The sequence below is a fragment of the Diabrotica virgifera genome, chromosome 4 (genome assembly GCF_917563875.1).
Source record: "Diabrotica virgifera virgifera chromosome 4, PGI_DIABVI_V3a".
Classification (NCBI taxonomy): Eukaryota; Metazoa; Arthropoda; class Insecta; order Coleoptera; family Chrysomelidae; genus Diabrotica; species Diabrotica virgifera.
In genome coordinates, this window is record NC_065446.1 from 237,086,339 (window position 1) to 237,102,475 (window position 16,137).

The window sequence follows — 16,137 nt, forward strand, 5'->3', positions numbered from 1 at the left end:
CATTGCGACAACTCCATATTTTCAATAATAAGAGCAGAAATTGATATAAATAAATCTGAAATCAAATGGATACGTACATAAGTTAGAGAGAGAAAAAATATTTTATAATACCCAAATTGTCGGTACTCCATAAATCAGCGGATTAGTTTCACTAATCAGCTTAGACCCAGCGGGGTTTAATCTCTTTTGAATAGCACCCAGAGCAATAGTAATTGTAACTGACAGTTTTACTGACTCCAAAAATGTGATTTCGATAAACTTTAATTGCAATTTGCGCCGTAATTAATCATAATTAAGAGTTGGCGCAATGATAAGATTTGACCGTTAATTTAAAACTAATCTATTCGTATAAATTTTATTGAATTTGAGTGACATTATATTTTCCATAAGATGTGTGCGATGTCCTTTGGTTGATGTCAGACTTTTCGTTTAAAAGTTATCGTGCTATTAGTCACATATGTATCGTCGCCATTTTGAATGCCTGCCATTTTTGTAAAAGGCAAGATCTGAGATGGCCTCGTATCTAAATTTGGACCTTTATATGTGTAGTATATGTGGTCCAAATTATGAGCTTCTATTAATAACTGCACAATTCTTATAATATTTGCACAAATGTGCCGCACTAAACGTCACTCCCAGCTTTTTACTGTCAATTGGTTTGTGACTTTGTAGAATAGTGTGCATTCTTGTGTCTCTGATCTCATTACTAATCCATTTTTTAACTTATATTGCATTAATTGCTAGTTTGTATCTTTCACAACTATTCTGTGTTTGGCAATAAAATAAAACAAACATATGTATATTAAATAATCGCTTTTATATTTTCTTTTTTATGTCCAAGAACATTTTTTAAGCGATACATCATATTTTACATCTATTGTACAAAAAAAGTCTATCACACAAATACACACAAAAGCTATGAGAACAGCATGTTAACATAACATATCTCGTTCTAAGAAAAAACTTTACAAATAAAAAAAAATCATATTTATACATTTGTGTCCCAACATGGTGGGAAGCCAGATAAGCTGTGAAAACAATCGGTATGTCGTTCAACAGAGGATTGCAGAAGTTTAGCAATGTAGAATAATTATCTACAATAATTAGTTATTAAAAACTTTTATATAGAATAAGTTTTATATATAGAACCCCTTAATGATTTCGGAAGCAGCTTGCACGGTTTTTATAGGTTTTAGTGAGTAAGGCTACGGCTCCACGGGCGGGAAATTGACGCTAGCAGTAGCAGTAAAATGAACTTAAGGTTCCGCGGAACGGAATAGGGATAGCCGAACTGTACCGACTACAGGACTTGTGCGTAGTCGGTTCAGTTCGGCTATTCCCATTCCGTTCCGCGGAACCTTAAGTTCATTTTACTGCTACTGCTAGCGTCAATTTCCCGCCCGTGGAGCCGTAGCCTAAGGCTCTTGTGATGCGGCCGATATTATGGTTGTATCTACATTGTTGTCAGATCTTCCGTTTTTCTGAAAATCTAATGAACTTTCTTATTTCAAATGGAACACCTTGTATATTTTTTGTGTTTTGAAGTCTTTAAGAAATACTGATTATTTTGTATGTATAGTGACATGTAGTGTTCCCTATACTTAAATGCCACAATTTCGGAGTTATTGCTACATTTATTTAAAGAAATTATTTAAACAAATTATAAAAATCAATTTTTTCCGAAATTGTACAAATAACTCTAAAATTACGGCATTTAAGTATAGGGAACATTACAAAAAAAAATAAACTAATTAAATAAAATAATTCTTAAGGACTTCAAAACGCAAAAAATATACAGGGTGTTCCATTTGAAATACGAAAGTTCATTAGATTTCCAGAAAAACGGAAGATCTGACAACAATGTAATTGCCACAATATCGGCCGCCTCAGAAAACCCTTACCCACCAAAATCTATAAAAATCGTGCAAGCCGTTTCCGAGATAATTGAGGCGTTCCATATATAAAACTCACTCTGTATAAAGATTTATATGGCTTTTTTCTTATTGTTGACAATTCAAAGTTGTCGTTTACTGACATAATATCGTGCGATAATATTTAAAAACGGGTATTGTCAGCAGTATTGAGTAAATACTCAACCGATTTGCTCCTCGTATCCGAAATGTTAGATAAATTATTGTAAAATTGTGATGTAAAAGATATTGAGGACAAAAAATCTCGAATTTGAAGTTGCAAACAATACCTACCCAAGAAAATTACGTTGTCTTTTACTTGTTTCATACAAAATAAAATCAAATGGATTTGAATCATCCGCCACGACAATTCTAAAAATATAATTAAAGTAAGTTGTGGCTGGATACTCAGTAAAACCGTGGCTACTCCTGACGTGTCAACACCAAGATATTTTTGTATGCTTATGGCAACATCGCAATGAAACGCAGTCGGATTGGCAGCACTGTTTATCGCGTTACCTATGCGCACTTGCTTTAGTTTTCACGGAATTACCTATTCCACTTTTGCCTCCAGATTCCTTATGTCCACTATTGTGTTATACTGAGTACAAAATTTAATCGAAGTTTTCAAATGTTCCAAGAGATATCTTAGGATTATTTTGGGACTACATATTAAATGACTTGCGATATTTACTCTGCTTTGTGGACTACCAAAAAGCATTTGATACAGTTCAACACCGAAAAATGATGGATGTTCTAACAAAAACCCAAATGGATGATAAAGACCGACGTATAATACAAAATTTATACTGGAACCAATCAACCACAATAAGAACAAATCTTGGAGGTGAACCAACGGAAGCGAGCCAGATTCTACGAGGTGTTAGACACGGTTGTATACTTTCACCCATAGATATATAATACTCTAGATTGCGCCTTACGATCTTAAAATGGGTGACGGTTGCGACAGAGATAAATGAGCCTATTTGGTCGGTAGTCTCTTTCTAATTCAAGGGGAGTATCGTCGACGTCACTATCCTACTCTGTCGTCGAGTATTTTAGATGGATTGACAATTCGAGCGGATGGCGACGAGAACTGGTCTTTTGTCTTCGGACGTGGATAATCCTGGTTCGAATCCCATACCAATCTTTACTTTTTTTATTTTTTATTGAATCAATATTGCGTTTATTAGATATTATTACATCTCTAAAGTAAATCTATGCAAAGAAATATATAACAAATAAGAAAAACTGTGTAGGTACCTATAGATTTTTAAAAATATAAAAGCCAATGTTATTTTTTAATAAGTTAATTGTAGAATAGTATAAAGTAATTGTTAAAAATATTCGTAAAAAATTACCAACAATTAATATCAACATAATGTGCCATCGATGTATTAATTTAATTGGTCATTTCAAAAACAACATGAGTCACATATTCCTAATTTTACAGAAGAGCAAAGAAAACTAACTATATAGTCGAAAGATGGATGAAATGGATGACATCAAAATTCAGAGTTATATTGTAGTTTTGTTCCTAATGTTTTTACTGGACTGGTGTCGTTTTTGCACACAACGTTTATCTTAAAGGAGTCTATTCCTCTCAAAAAGTTAGTTTCTGAAAATTGTGGACTTTGCTGTTTTTGAAATGACCGATTCAATTATAAGTAATTAGACAATATTTTTATTTATGAAACTATTGTTACAATTTTTTAAAAAAGTAGAAGCAAAACAAACATTCACATCATTCGAATAAGGACGAATTTATATTAATAACGAATGAGTTTTATTTTACTATGCAATTCACAAATTATGTATTCCAATATTAACTTACTATACATACATTTATTATCTGCTAGATTTACTTAGGTCCATTTTTCAGATGTAAAAATATCTAATAAACCCAATATTGATTAAATAAAAATAAAAAAAGTAAAGTTGGTATGGGATTCGAACCACGATTATCCACGTCCGAAAACCAAAGACCATTTCCCGTCACCACCCGCTCCAACTGTCACCACATATTACTCGATAAAGTGGGATATTCACGTCGTCGATATTCCCCTTAAATTAAAAAGAGACTACCGACCAAATAGGCTCATTTATCTCTGTCGCAACCGTCACCCATTTTAAGATCGCAGGGCGCAATCTAGAGTATTATATATCTATGCTTTCACCTATATTATTTAACCTATATACAGAGGAAATATTTAGTGAAGCCTTGGAAAATTGCGAACATGGAATACTTCTAAATGGAGAACGCCTAAACAACATCCGCTATGCAGACGACACAGTTATTTTTGCAGACAGTTTACAGCAGCTAATAAACAAAGTAAATGAAGTAAGTGAAAGATTTGGACTTCAAGTAAATATATCAAAAACTAAATTTATGATCATCAGCAAAAATAAGATTAGAGACGCCCAACTACTTATCAATAATACACCAGTGGACCGAATAAAACAGTATAACTATCTTGGAACAATAGTAAACGAACAATGGAATCACTCACAAGAAATAAAATGTAGAATAGAGAAGGCTAGGAGTGTATTCAATAACATGGCCAAACTCTTTAAAAGCCACAACCTTCATCTGGAGATAAAAATAAGGCTCCTACGATGTTATATCTTCTCAATATTGTATTACGGAGTTGAATCCTGGACACTCCACTGAAGCAATGGAGAAAAAACTTGAAGCCTTCGAGATGTGGCTATACAGGCGAATCCTAAGGATATGAACGTACAAGATAACCAACGAGACCGTATTACGAAGAGTGGCAAAGAAAGAGAGGTGATGTATACCATTAAAAGGAGAAAGTTAGAATATCTCGGACACATAATGAGAAACGGCACTAAATACAGATTACTGAAGGTAATCCTTCAAGGTAAAGTATTCGGAAAGCGAGTAATTGGAAGAAGAAGAATATCGTGGTTAAAGAACCTGAGGAAATGGTTCTCTACAACAACAACTAATCTATTTAAAGCATAAGTTAATAAAATAATTATAGCCAGAATGATATAAAAGAAGAAGACATATTAAATAAAAATAGCTGGAAGATCTAAACAGCATTCCACAACGACAGTCTTGGAGGTTTTTTCAATACACTCAAAGAACGAAATAGTTGCCAGTGAATGGTTGCATGAAATATTACTTATTGCTTACTGAAATAATAGTATAATTATTATAAAATTATAGAATTATACACGTACAATTATAGTATAATTTTAAACGCCACTGAAATTACTCTTCTTTCTCCTCAAATTCCGTAATAATCCACGAACTTCGAAATAAATCACTGACAACTATATCGTTCTCTGACTATAGTTCAAACAACGTTGGGAGAGTTGCCAAGTACAGTAGTTTGAAGACGACAATGTTAAAAGATTTCTCTTTTTAAATAAGCTTTTTAAGCATTAGTTGGTCAATCATTGGCCGGGAATATAAAGAGAATCAAAGTGAATCGTGAGAATAGAACGGAATAAATCTCAGGTTGAAAAAAAAAATTAACTACAAAATCATGCAATAGTTATTTTAGAAATTACCATTGGTATAGTTTTCGACTTTTCTCCGAGAATCTGCGTTAAAGCTAAGATAATAAACTAAAAATTAGGAATAATCAACAACAAGCCACGGTATTCATTCTATAAACTCACATTTCTTCAAATTAAGACTGACAGTGGACAACAGTTCAACAACAGCAAGTACTGGATAATTTGTTGCTGGCGGCCAAATAAAAATGGTTAATATACAAGATAAAACAATTTAATAAAGAAGTTTTATAGGTTATGTTAGGTTAGGTTTTTATATAATACTAGAAAGCAGTTTCTGTACGGCATTTTAGTTTTACAATCTAGTGTAGGATTAAATATAGTAAAAGAGTCTTTAGTAAGAAGAGATAAGAAGCAGATCAAAAACGGGTAGCTAACATAATATATAGTGCAAAACTAAGGTGATTCCAATATAAGTTAGTAGACAAGGAACTGTACGCATTAAAGCATTAAAGGGACATCTGATAGAAGGATTGTTAAATATACAGTTGCAGAAAAATTAGAAATTGATTAGATGCATATTGATAAATACCAAGACAGTTGAAAATCAGAGAAGAACCACACAAGAAAAGGTTGAAATAAACACATAATAAATAAAAGAAAAAGACCAAGTAATAAAATAACCCGAGGAAATGAAAAATACTTAATTGTGAAAAAAGAAAAAACCGAAAATATCTTCTATGCATCAAAAATGTTTGAAGGTTCTTCGATAGGTATTTATGTAAATAAATAGCACAAAACTTGTTGATGTGTTAACTTCAAATTCCATAGGGTTCTTTTCTTGACAAAGAGTTACAAAAATATGTAACAAGTTTTAAAACTAGAACTTTTCTTTCTAAAATTATAGCACAAATAGTAAATGCTTAGAAAGAATTAAGAAGATTTATAATTAAGCCAGTAGATGAGTAATCTTTACATTTTGTTTGTTATTAACATCTATTGAGTACAAAAATATTAAATAAATTCGATCATTATTCTGCATTCAACTACTGAAATCCTCAATGTCAAACAAAAAATCTGTATCAAAAGCAAAACGTCTAACATAGTACTAAAAATGCTAATGTCAAGCTTTTGGACACTGTAGCAGTGACAAAAAATACCAACATTGTGAATTAGTGTGTAAAAATTATTACCAAACTTATGATAAACGGTAAAAATTGCAGATATACAAATCTGGTAAAAGAAATTAAAAACCTGTCATGTTATCGTAAATCAAAGTTATCGTGTATCAAAGTAAGTCATCGGTATAGGTACATCAGCCACGATTTATGAAAATAGATCAAGAGATCCCAAAAACTGAAACTTCTAAATACTATAGTTTTGGTATTTTTTCTAAAGCAGTTTTATACACCAACCAAAACATGCTTCGATAAACTTTTAGTACAGCGACGATCTTGCTAAGAACTATAACATCTTCCTACTATTATAACTACTGTTTTTGAGAATATAGCATTGCATATGCTGTTATAAAACCAGCTAAACAGTTTGTTCATGCTACAAAAAATACTTTTCGCTTTTATACATACTAAGATGTCTAGATAACTCTAAATTTAAAAACAGCTAACTGGCTTAACGAATAGCCCAGATATGGGTTGATTCTTAAACTAAACTTTACACTGACATTCTCCACTCAGTTTTGAGCCGTCGGGCTGTAGCTTCTCTTCGTCTTAAAACAGTTACATAGACTAGAAATCTCAACAGCCAAGTCTATACAAATCATCAATTTTGATCGTCCCACTTTCAGCTTAACTGCATAGCCATTCAAAGATCGTTTTTATTTCACTAAACCCTATCACTATCTACGCCCATGACTATAATCCGGCTCGAAGGACCAAAACGTTCGGCACAGAAATGCAATAGACTGTATGTATCTTTTATATGCTCAAGTAATAAGCAAAACAAACAATAAAAAATCTCCTATGTAACACGGGAATGACGGGTATGGGTATGACGTATGACGAAGTGAAGATAAAAGCCAAGAAAAAAGTTTCTAAAATAGACGTTATGAAGAGTTTTTATGAAGAGTCCTGTATTTTCGGGAGACTAAACTGGAAAAGTCAATCAAGATGGCACAATTATGTTCGGAAAGGTTTCCTAGTTTAGTACAATTAAACCAAAGCTAAGATTAATATTACAAAAATTAATACCAAACTCATCAGGCTTATGGGTTTAAACTGCGTCGATTTTCACTACAACGAACTTTCCACATCAGCTCTGATGTCTTCCTCAGTGTTTCCAAGGTCTCAATCTCCTGAGCCCCCAGATATCTTCACTACACTGTTAGTAGTGTGATGAGTAGTGAATAGTGTAATGAGGAGATGTAGGGGTCAAAAGACTGAGACTCCGAAAACTCTGAAGAAGACATTAGGGAGGATGTCGAAAGCTCGGTATTATTGGATATCGATTGTCAGCTCCAAGATCGAAAAAAAGGTATCCATAATGTTTTTGGCTTGTATATGAGCATTTTGAGAGAAATATTTACACTTCCACAATAAAGATGAGCAGAATGAACTAGAACTTAATAGAGTTCAGTGAATGTAGCACAAAAGATTAGTGAGACTGTAGCAGATGTAAAAGATAAATCATGTAATGTAAGTCAAGTGTTATGGGACAACTATCTAAATAAATAGTTGTTAAACAATAGACCACCATCGAATAGTTTGAAAAATCAATGAAAATTAAAAACAAAACATCAAAATCACCTTTTTGTGTTTTATTTCAATGTGCGTTCTGGTTATCTAGCATGTAAGACCTTCCGATAAGGATCAAAAAATGAGCGCTACCGAGTCATCTTATATCACATCGCTAATTCCAATACAAAGTGATACAATTAAGTATCCACGATACTACTCACAACAAAGTGAGCTGCCAAGCATTACCATTTGGATTTTTTGAATTAGTTTTACATTCTGCATGAAACAGTGAGCTTTGTGCCATTAAAGTTACTAAAATATTGATGTTTAGTTTCAATGCGAAAGTGAAGTGGTTCTTGAGAACTATTCCTAGTATTGTTGTTCGTAGTTACATGTTCAGTTGACAAATTTATGAATTGGTGTCAAAAATGTGCCTAATGTCGGTAAGAATATGAGGAAAATATTCTAACGGAAGACATCCTGAGATGTGTGAAAAGAGAATCAAACCCACGTGAACTTTGCCACATATGGGCAGATTTCAGAAACTCTCCTACCCAGGAAACTTTAAGTTGGCTTAGACTTTCTCCTTAGGCTTGTGGGGTGAGTCATTCACTTTACTATGTGAATGTTTTGTTACTTTCGACAAAATTTAGGTCCGAGTTTACACGTCAAAGATCGAGAGAAACTAGAAATGTATCTCTGGATGTCAGATGACAGAAAAAAGCATGTGCTAACTTTGTGGTATAGATTTCCAGTGATGGGTTCTCGATGCCAGAAGAAAGGCAACCTCTGGCACACCTAGAATTTTTTATAATAAGCTTCCACATCTTGATTTACTGTCAAATTCTTCTACAACGACTGTTAAACTCACACATAGTTTTTTACAAACAGCCAAACAAAAAAGATTTTTAGCCATCTGAAGAATGATATTCAGTGGTAAAATCACTTTTAGCATGATGTGGGAAGTCCCTACAGATCTTCTCAATCGTGCTGAGTGAAACATTGCACTCTAAGGAAGAAAAATCTAAGCTTCTGTAAAAAATATGATATTGCAATGAACTGTTGAAAAAATGAATGATAAGTGTTAAAAGCACGTTTAGATTGATGGGAAAGACTGATTTAGTGGAAGCATAGGAAATCAATGAAGAACATCATTGTCCTAGATGAATTTAAATTGCGAGATTCATAGGTGCCATTATTTTGCATTGAAATACCTGATATAGTCTAAAAAATAATCTACAAGGGAGAAAACCAGCAATACGAACAGTCTGAAAAGGCTCCAATGCTGAATCATCACCTCAAAGATAAAGACGATCAGAGAAGTGATTAAATATTAGATAAGAGACTTCTAATATTAATAATTTGCACTAATGTAGTCTTTAATAGATGGTGTTGTGAGAAAATCATGGATGCGGAAGGTGTTGTTAACCTTGACAATAATAAATCGCGTATACTACGCAGCCCTAATGGACTGTTTTTGACGCCAACTCGAGGAAAAACGCCCTGGTTTGTCTGAGAACAAATTCTCTTTCATCCAGACAACGCATCCATTCACACGATGGTCAATTTTAATACGAATTACTCGACCAACCACCACATTCGCCAGATTTAGATCCATGAGACTATTTCTTGTTCCCAAAGTCAAAAATGGTTCTTTGGATGATGTTTTTGCAACGAACCTTCACACTACTTTGAGGCACTAGAGCAAAAAAGAGATTATTTTGAAAAATAAAGGAGAAAACAAAAAATCGTGCATTTTCTTACTTAGAACAAATCATTGTCAAGCCACCCTATTAATTGTTGACGTAAGAATTGCTGATTTAAGATCAAGTTAAGATTTTTTAAAGGGAGAGGATCTTTGTATCGGCTAAATGCAGTTTCGCTGAGATTTTAATGTTACGTGGTCCATAGTTTTCATTTTGGCAGTAAATTGACAACAGCGACATATTTAAGTTACATTGATATTTCCATTATATAAGAGAAAATCACAATAAATTCGAAGCGGTTTTTGTAAAGACCAATAAAAAATTTACAAATTCAACAAGATCGAAAAATACATCAGCGTATGTACAGGAAGCAACACAGATTATATATTTTTTGTCCTTATAATTATTTTGCACTATTTTTTAATTCAATTTCTTAAAGCATTTTGTGAAATGTATATACAAGTTGTGATCGTATTACGTTTTTTTGTGCTTTATTTTTTTTGCTTACCCGTTTTTCCCAAGCTTAAACATCCTATTTAACATTTTTTTTTCATTAATACCAACAGTATTTGAAAAGTGAAGGTTCGATGGTGTATCAGTAGATGTCGCTAGTGTAGAAAATCGTCATGCGCATATTTAACTTGATATATGAAGTTACAAACAGTGCCCTAGAACTTAACTTTAAGGATCACATAGAATGCTCAGAGGTCATAAACATCCAGAACCTCCTAGTTTACTTTAATCTTAAAAAGATGTGAATTAGAGCATTAAAAAAAGTCTTGTCAGACCATCATAAAATACAAATCGGCTATCTTTTAATCCTGAGTTCTAGTCAAAAACATGACGCTCTGAAGAATGTATGACGCACTCACAGATGAAACTATACAGAAATAATTGCAGACAACATTATTTGCGAATTATGTATAACCAAAAGGATGGTTAAAGAAGATGAATGATGATTAAACTCCTAGTTTTAATTGTACATTGTGTTGTTCTGTAAGGGAACTTACAAAATAAAAATGAACATTTCTGGAAGAAACGGTAAAAAGCTAAACGTTTCATTGGTTTACCTACACAAGTTTTAATGCTGAATCCTAATTCGCTATCAGCTTCAATCGCGTAATACCCGGATACAGAGATATGACATTTTTATTTATTTTTTTTTTCAAAGCAAATATTAGCCACTAGCTATTGAAAAAAAAACAATGTAAATGTTGAGGCAGCAGTAAAGAATACCTTAATCAAGTAAGTTATCAATCGAAGTAGCACAGAAAACGACCAAAAGTATCGTTCCCATATCACCAGATTGACAACAGGTGGAATACTTTCTTTGGTTACACCTCCTGAGATTTTCAAAATTTATAAATAATACAGGAGACCGAGGAAATTAAGATGAGAGAATTTTAAATAATTCACAGCTCATCTGCTCAGCGCGGTAAAAACTCCAACAAGAAAGATTCCTTAATACTCAAACAAAAGAGTAAATGAATTAAAAATGTATAAACATTTTCAATTTCTTTGCAACACGAAAATGCAGCAGCTGCATAATGCTCTGGTTGAATCGGAGAGTGCAGGAAGAGTCAATACCGGTTTCGGAGGTCTTTTCTCCCTCATCAGTAGTCCCATATAATCTTCTCTCCGATTTCCCCAGGCATCACACTTTGGGCCCTTCCGATTTAACCAGAGCATTATGCAGTTGCTGCATTTTCGTGTTGCAAAGAAATTGAAAATGTTTATACATTTTTAATTCATTTACTCTTTTGTAAGAGTATTAAGGAATCTTTCTTGTTGGAACTTTTACCACGCTGAGCAGATGAGTTGTGAATTATTTAAAGCTCTCTCATCTTAATTTCCTCGGCATCCTGTTTGATTTATAAATTTTGTAAAACTCAGGAGGTGTAACCAAAGAAAGTATTCCACCTGTTTTGTCAATCTGGTGGTATGGGAACGATATTTATTGTCGTTTTCTGTACTACTTCGATTGATAACTTACTTTGTTTTTCGGTAGATGGCTCTAGTTCATCCGTGACATTTCTTTCTTTGCAATTCGGAAGGGCCCAAAGTGTGATGCCTGGGGAAATCGGAGAGAAGAGGATATGGGACTACTGATGAGGGGGAAAAGACCTCCGAAACCGGTATAGACTCTTCCTGCACTCTCCGATTTAACCAAAGCATTATGCAGCTGCTGTATTTTCGTGTTGCAAAGAAATTGAAAATGTTTATACATTTTTAACACCATAATACTTTTGAAGACTGAGGAAATAAACACATGAAGTTGATGATAAACAACCTCTAGCCACATTCTTCTGGCACGATAGAATCTTATGTGGAGAAAATGAAAAACTTAGGAGACTGGATTACCGAAGATCTAAATCCGAAATCAGAAATTCGTTCAAGAATAGAGCAATAAAGAGCAACCTTTTGAAGATGAGGAAATTTCTGAGTAACCAAAGACTTAAACTGCAGATCCGATATCGGATGGTAAAATGTTATATCCACTCTATTCCTGTATGGTGCCGAAACTTGTACTTGACTTAATGAGAAAGCTGCAAGCAAGCTTTTGAGATGTGGTTTTTTAGGAAAATTTTGAAAATACCACGGACAGATCATATTACGAACGAAATGGTATTGCACAGAATGGGAAGAGACAGAGAACTTTTGGACATGTTGTATATTAGTGCACCCTGCGTTACCTACATCTGAATCTTATGCTTGTGCGTCACAGTGTTGCCATACTTTGTTGTTTATTTCTTTCACAATTTCAGTCAATGTTAAATGTACCTCCAAGAATAATAGAATAATTTTATAAGAATTTTTTAAGATTTATTATTATAAGAATAATTTATTATAATCATTCATCTGTTTGATTTATCTGTTTATCTACTTTTTTATAAAAATTTAAATTATCTTTGATTTAAAAACATTTACACAGTTTATCTTCATGATCCTTTTTATTTATCAGTTGATCTTCTTTTTTATAACAAGTTTAATTAACTTTGATTTAAAATGCCTCTTTTGAGCTTTTTGTATTAAAAACTTTTTGTATTGGTGTTTCAAAACTATTTTTTTATTTATTATAATCATTCATCTGTTTGATTTATCCATTTATATACTTTTTTATAACAATTTAAATTATCTTTGATTTATACAACATTTATACAGTTTATCTTCATTGATCTTTTTTATTTATCAGTTGATCTTCTTTTTTATAACAATTTTAAGGTAACTTTGATTTAAAATCGCCCTTTTGAGCTTTTTGTATTAAAAAACTTTACTTAATAGTGTTTTAAAACTTTTTTATAATGAAACTTTATGTAATGTGATAGTATGAAAAAATAGAGGATATGGCAACGGTGTTACATGTCAAGCTCGGATCCAATGCCACATAAATATTAGAGTGCACTAATATACAAGCTGTCCGAACTTTTGACCACCATTAAAAGGAGAAAAAAGCATATTTAGGGTACATATTTAAAAATGATAAGTATGACTTGTTACAGCTAATTATGAAGGGTAAAATCGAAGGAAGGAGGGGTAAAATATTCGCGACTAGACCGGGTTAAACACGCAGACACTTTTAAGAAAACCAGAAGATAGAGACGAATTTGCAATGGTTATAGCGAACCTTCATTAGTGGAGTCGGCACTAGAAGAATAAGAATGGATCTACCTTAATCGTGTCTCAGAAAAATTAATAGACTTGGAAGAGGGACAAACTTTAAACATGCGCCGTCGCGATTTTCTGTATTGACACCTACTAGTACCGATCAAACACAAAAAATTAGAATATTTTGCTTCTTTAGGGGTAGTTTTCCCTTGAGTACCCCTAAAATATATATTTCCCTTCGCCGAAACAACGCTAACCTTTATTGTCATAATTAATAAAACTCTTAAATAATTTCTACTGTAATACGAACACATTGCGTACATTTTTTTGGGAATTCAGTAAATAACAAGAATGAGCAGCCATGGAGCAAATTCATTTGTGTATATTTTTTTAAAATTACAATAGAAAAGTAAAAAGAAATAACACTGAAATGATTCAAGATCAAATCGATAATAAAAAAACCACATTGTAAGCCTATAAAGAAGAAACCTCTCGTTAAGCGGACAATAATTGAGCTAGAGCAATATTCACACAACAAATTTTCAAAATTAAATAAAGAATCGGTGCTTGACTCAAAATTAAATAAAGAATCGGTGCGTAAGCCTAGAAACGTTCTTTTATTGGCGGATCGACTATTGCATGTAATAGTCCAAGAGGCAGCGCTGAAAAATTTCTCTGAATTTACTAAAACTAGTTATTTCACAGTTGATTACTGTGATTGTGTAGAGAAACATACTGCGGTCGGTCAAGCGAAACGCAGAACAGGTGGTACTGACAGCTTGTCAAAGTTGTTTACCTGCAGAGGTAATTAAGTCCATTTATTAAGGCTGAAAATAAGTACACACATTCTAAATTGAATATAAATTAAAGTTATTATAGTCGGTCAGCTGTATAAAGGGACAGAGCCGCTCGGTCGGCCCCAATGAATGTACATGGATATTCACTATATTTTGACCCCCCTCTAAACTGCTTTATTTACAGAATTAGAAAAAAATGTAAAATACAAAACTTATTCAATTTTTAAATTATGATTTTTTCACATATATATCGTATAGTGACGTCATTCATCTGGGCGTGATGACGTAATCGACTATTTTTTTAAATGAGAATAGGGGTCGAGTGCTAGCTCATTTCAGGTTATTCAATTCCCTATTCAGTAATATAAACATTAACATGATTGTTTATACAGTGTGTCCAAAAAATTTTTTTTTAATTAAATTAATTGTTTAATTAATAATTAAAAAAAAATTTTTGGGCACTGTATAAATAATGATCTTAATGTTTATATTACTGCATAGAGAATTGAATAACCTTTCAAATGAGCTAGTACACGACCCCTATTCTCATTTAAAAAAATAGTAGATTACGTCATCACGCCCAGATGAATGATGTCACTAGTACGATATATATGTCAAAAAATCATAATTAAAAAATCGAATAACTTTTGTATTTTACATTTTGTTCTAAATCTGTAAATAAAGCAGTTTACAAGGGTGTCAATATAGTGAATAACCCTGTACATTCATTGGGGCCGACCGACCGGCTCTGTCCCGTCATACAGCTGACCGACTATAATAACTTTTATTTTTATTCAATTTAGAATGTGTGTACTGATTTTCAGCATTAGTAAGTGGATTTAATTACCTCCGCAGGTAAGCAACTTTGACAAGCTGTCAGTACCGTCCACCTGTTCTACGTTTCGCTTGACCGACTGCAGTATGTTTCTCTACACAATCACGGTAATCAACTGTGAAAAAACTAGTTTTAGTAAATTCAGAGAGATTTTTCGGCGCTGCCTCTCCGTCTATAATTGGGTTAGCCAATCAAGATTGTATTGATATTTTAGCGTCATTTAGTTATTATATCAGTTTAGTATTGTTTAATATTGCAGCTCTGATTAGTTTTTTATTTACGTAAAATTTGTGATTCATTATTAATAATACAAAAGCTAAAACTAATCCTTACTGAAGCACCGTTTTATTTGAAAAACATTTAGCTTGATTTAGAGTTTGTAATTTATTGTGCGAATATATTCTAGATAAAAAGACTGCAAAAAATTGTAAAAATCTTGTATCATCAGCAAAGTTACAGTTTTCGAAAAGTATTAAGTGTCAAACTTGGTAAAACAGGCTAACATTAGTAATACTGTACTAAAACCATGTATTTTTTCAAATAATGTTTATATAGTATACTTGATCTGTATTTACTGCCCAAAGTTTACAAATATATGAATTTACATATATTTATAGCACACTTAACCAGAGGTTTTTTCTTACAAGTTCACCGTATCGGTTCCAAACTCAAATATTCATCATTGTATAATCCACATTCATCTCAAAACAGAAGGAAAGAACTAACAATAAGAATAAAAAGTGCAGTCACAGCCATATCTGTAATTTGAGCATTACATGGTATTGTAGAGTGTATTGTTGTGTCTGGGTTTGATGTTCAATCTGGCTAGCGGATGGCTCTTCCCGTACTGCTGCTGCTTTTTCTTGGCGGCCGTTATCACCGTGGCGGCCACCATCAAGCTTGGGGACGCCGTCCTTACCACTGGGACGATTGGCGGGCGCTTGTCGTCGCTTTTGTCGACGACGGAGCCGTTCCTGTTGAGGTTGGAGATGAGAGGGACGATGCGAGGCGTCTTGTCCACAGATACTTCGATGCAGGAGTAACGACCGTTGCGGTTCTGCGAGAAAGGTCTGGCGTTGGCAAATTTTTGTCTACGGTTTACCT

The 16,137-nt window shown here is 33.2% G+C and overlaps 1 protein-coding gene across 4 annotated transcripts in view; it reads right to left on the bottom strand.

Moving 5' to 3' along the window:
* Positions 1 to 798: 798 nt before the first annotated feature.
* Positions 799 to 16,137, bottom strand: part of LOC114328900 (protein phosphatase Slingshot) — a 639,247-nt gene continuing 623,908 nt past the window's right edge. For all 4 annotated transcript variants that reach the window (XM_050648794.1, XM_050648793.1, XM_050648795.1 and 1 more), the window contains one exon: positions 799 to 16,135. In XM_050648794.1, the coding sequence (XP_050504751.1) occupies positions 15,806 to 16,135 (330 nt within the window). In that variant the 3' untranslated portion in view covers positions 799 to 15,805. The remainder of the gene's footprint in view (positions 16,136 to 16,137) is intronic.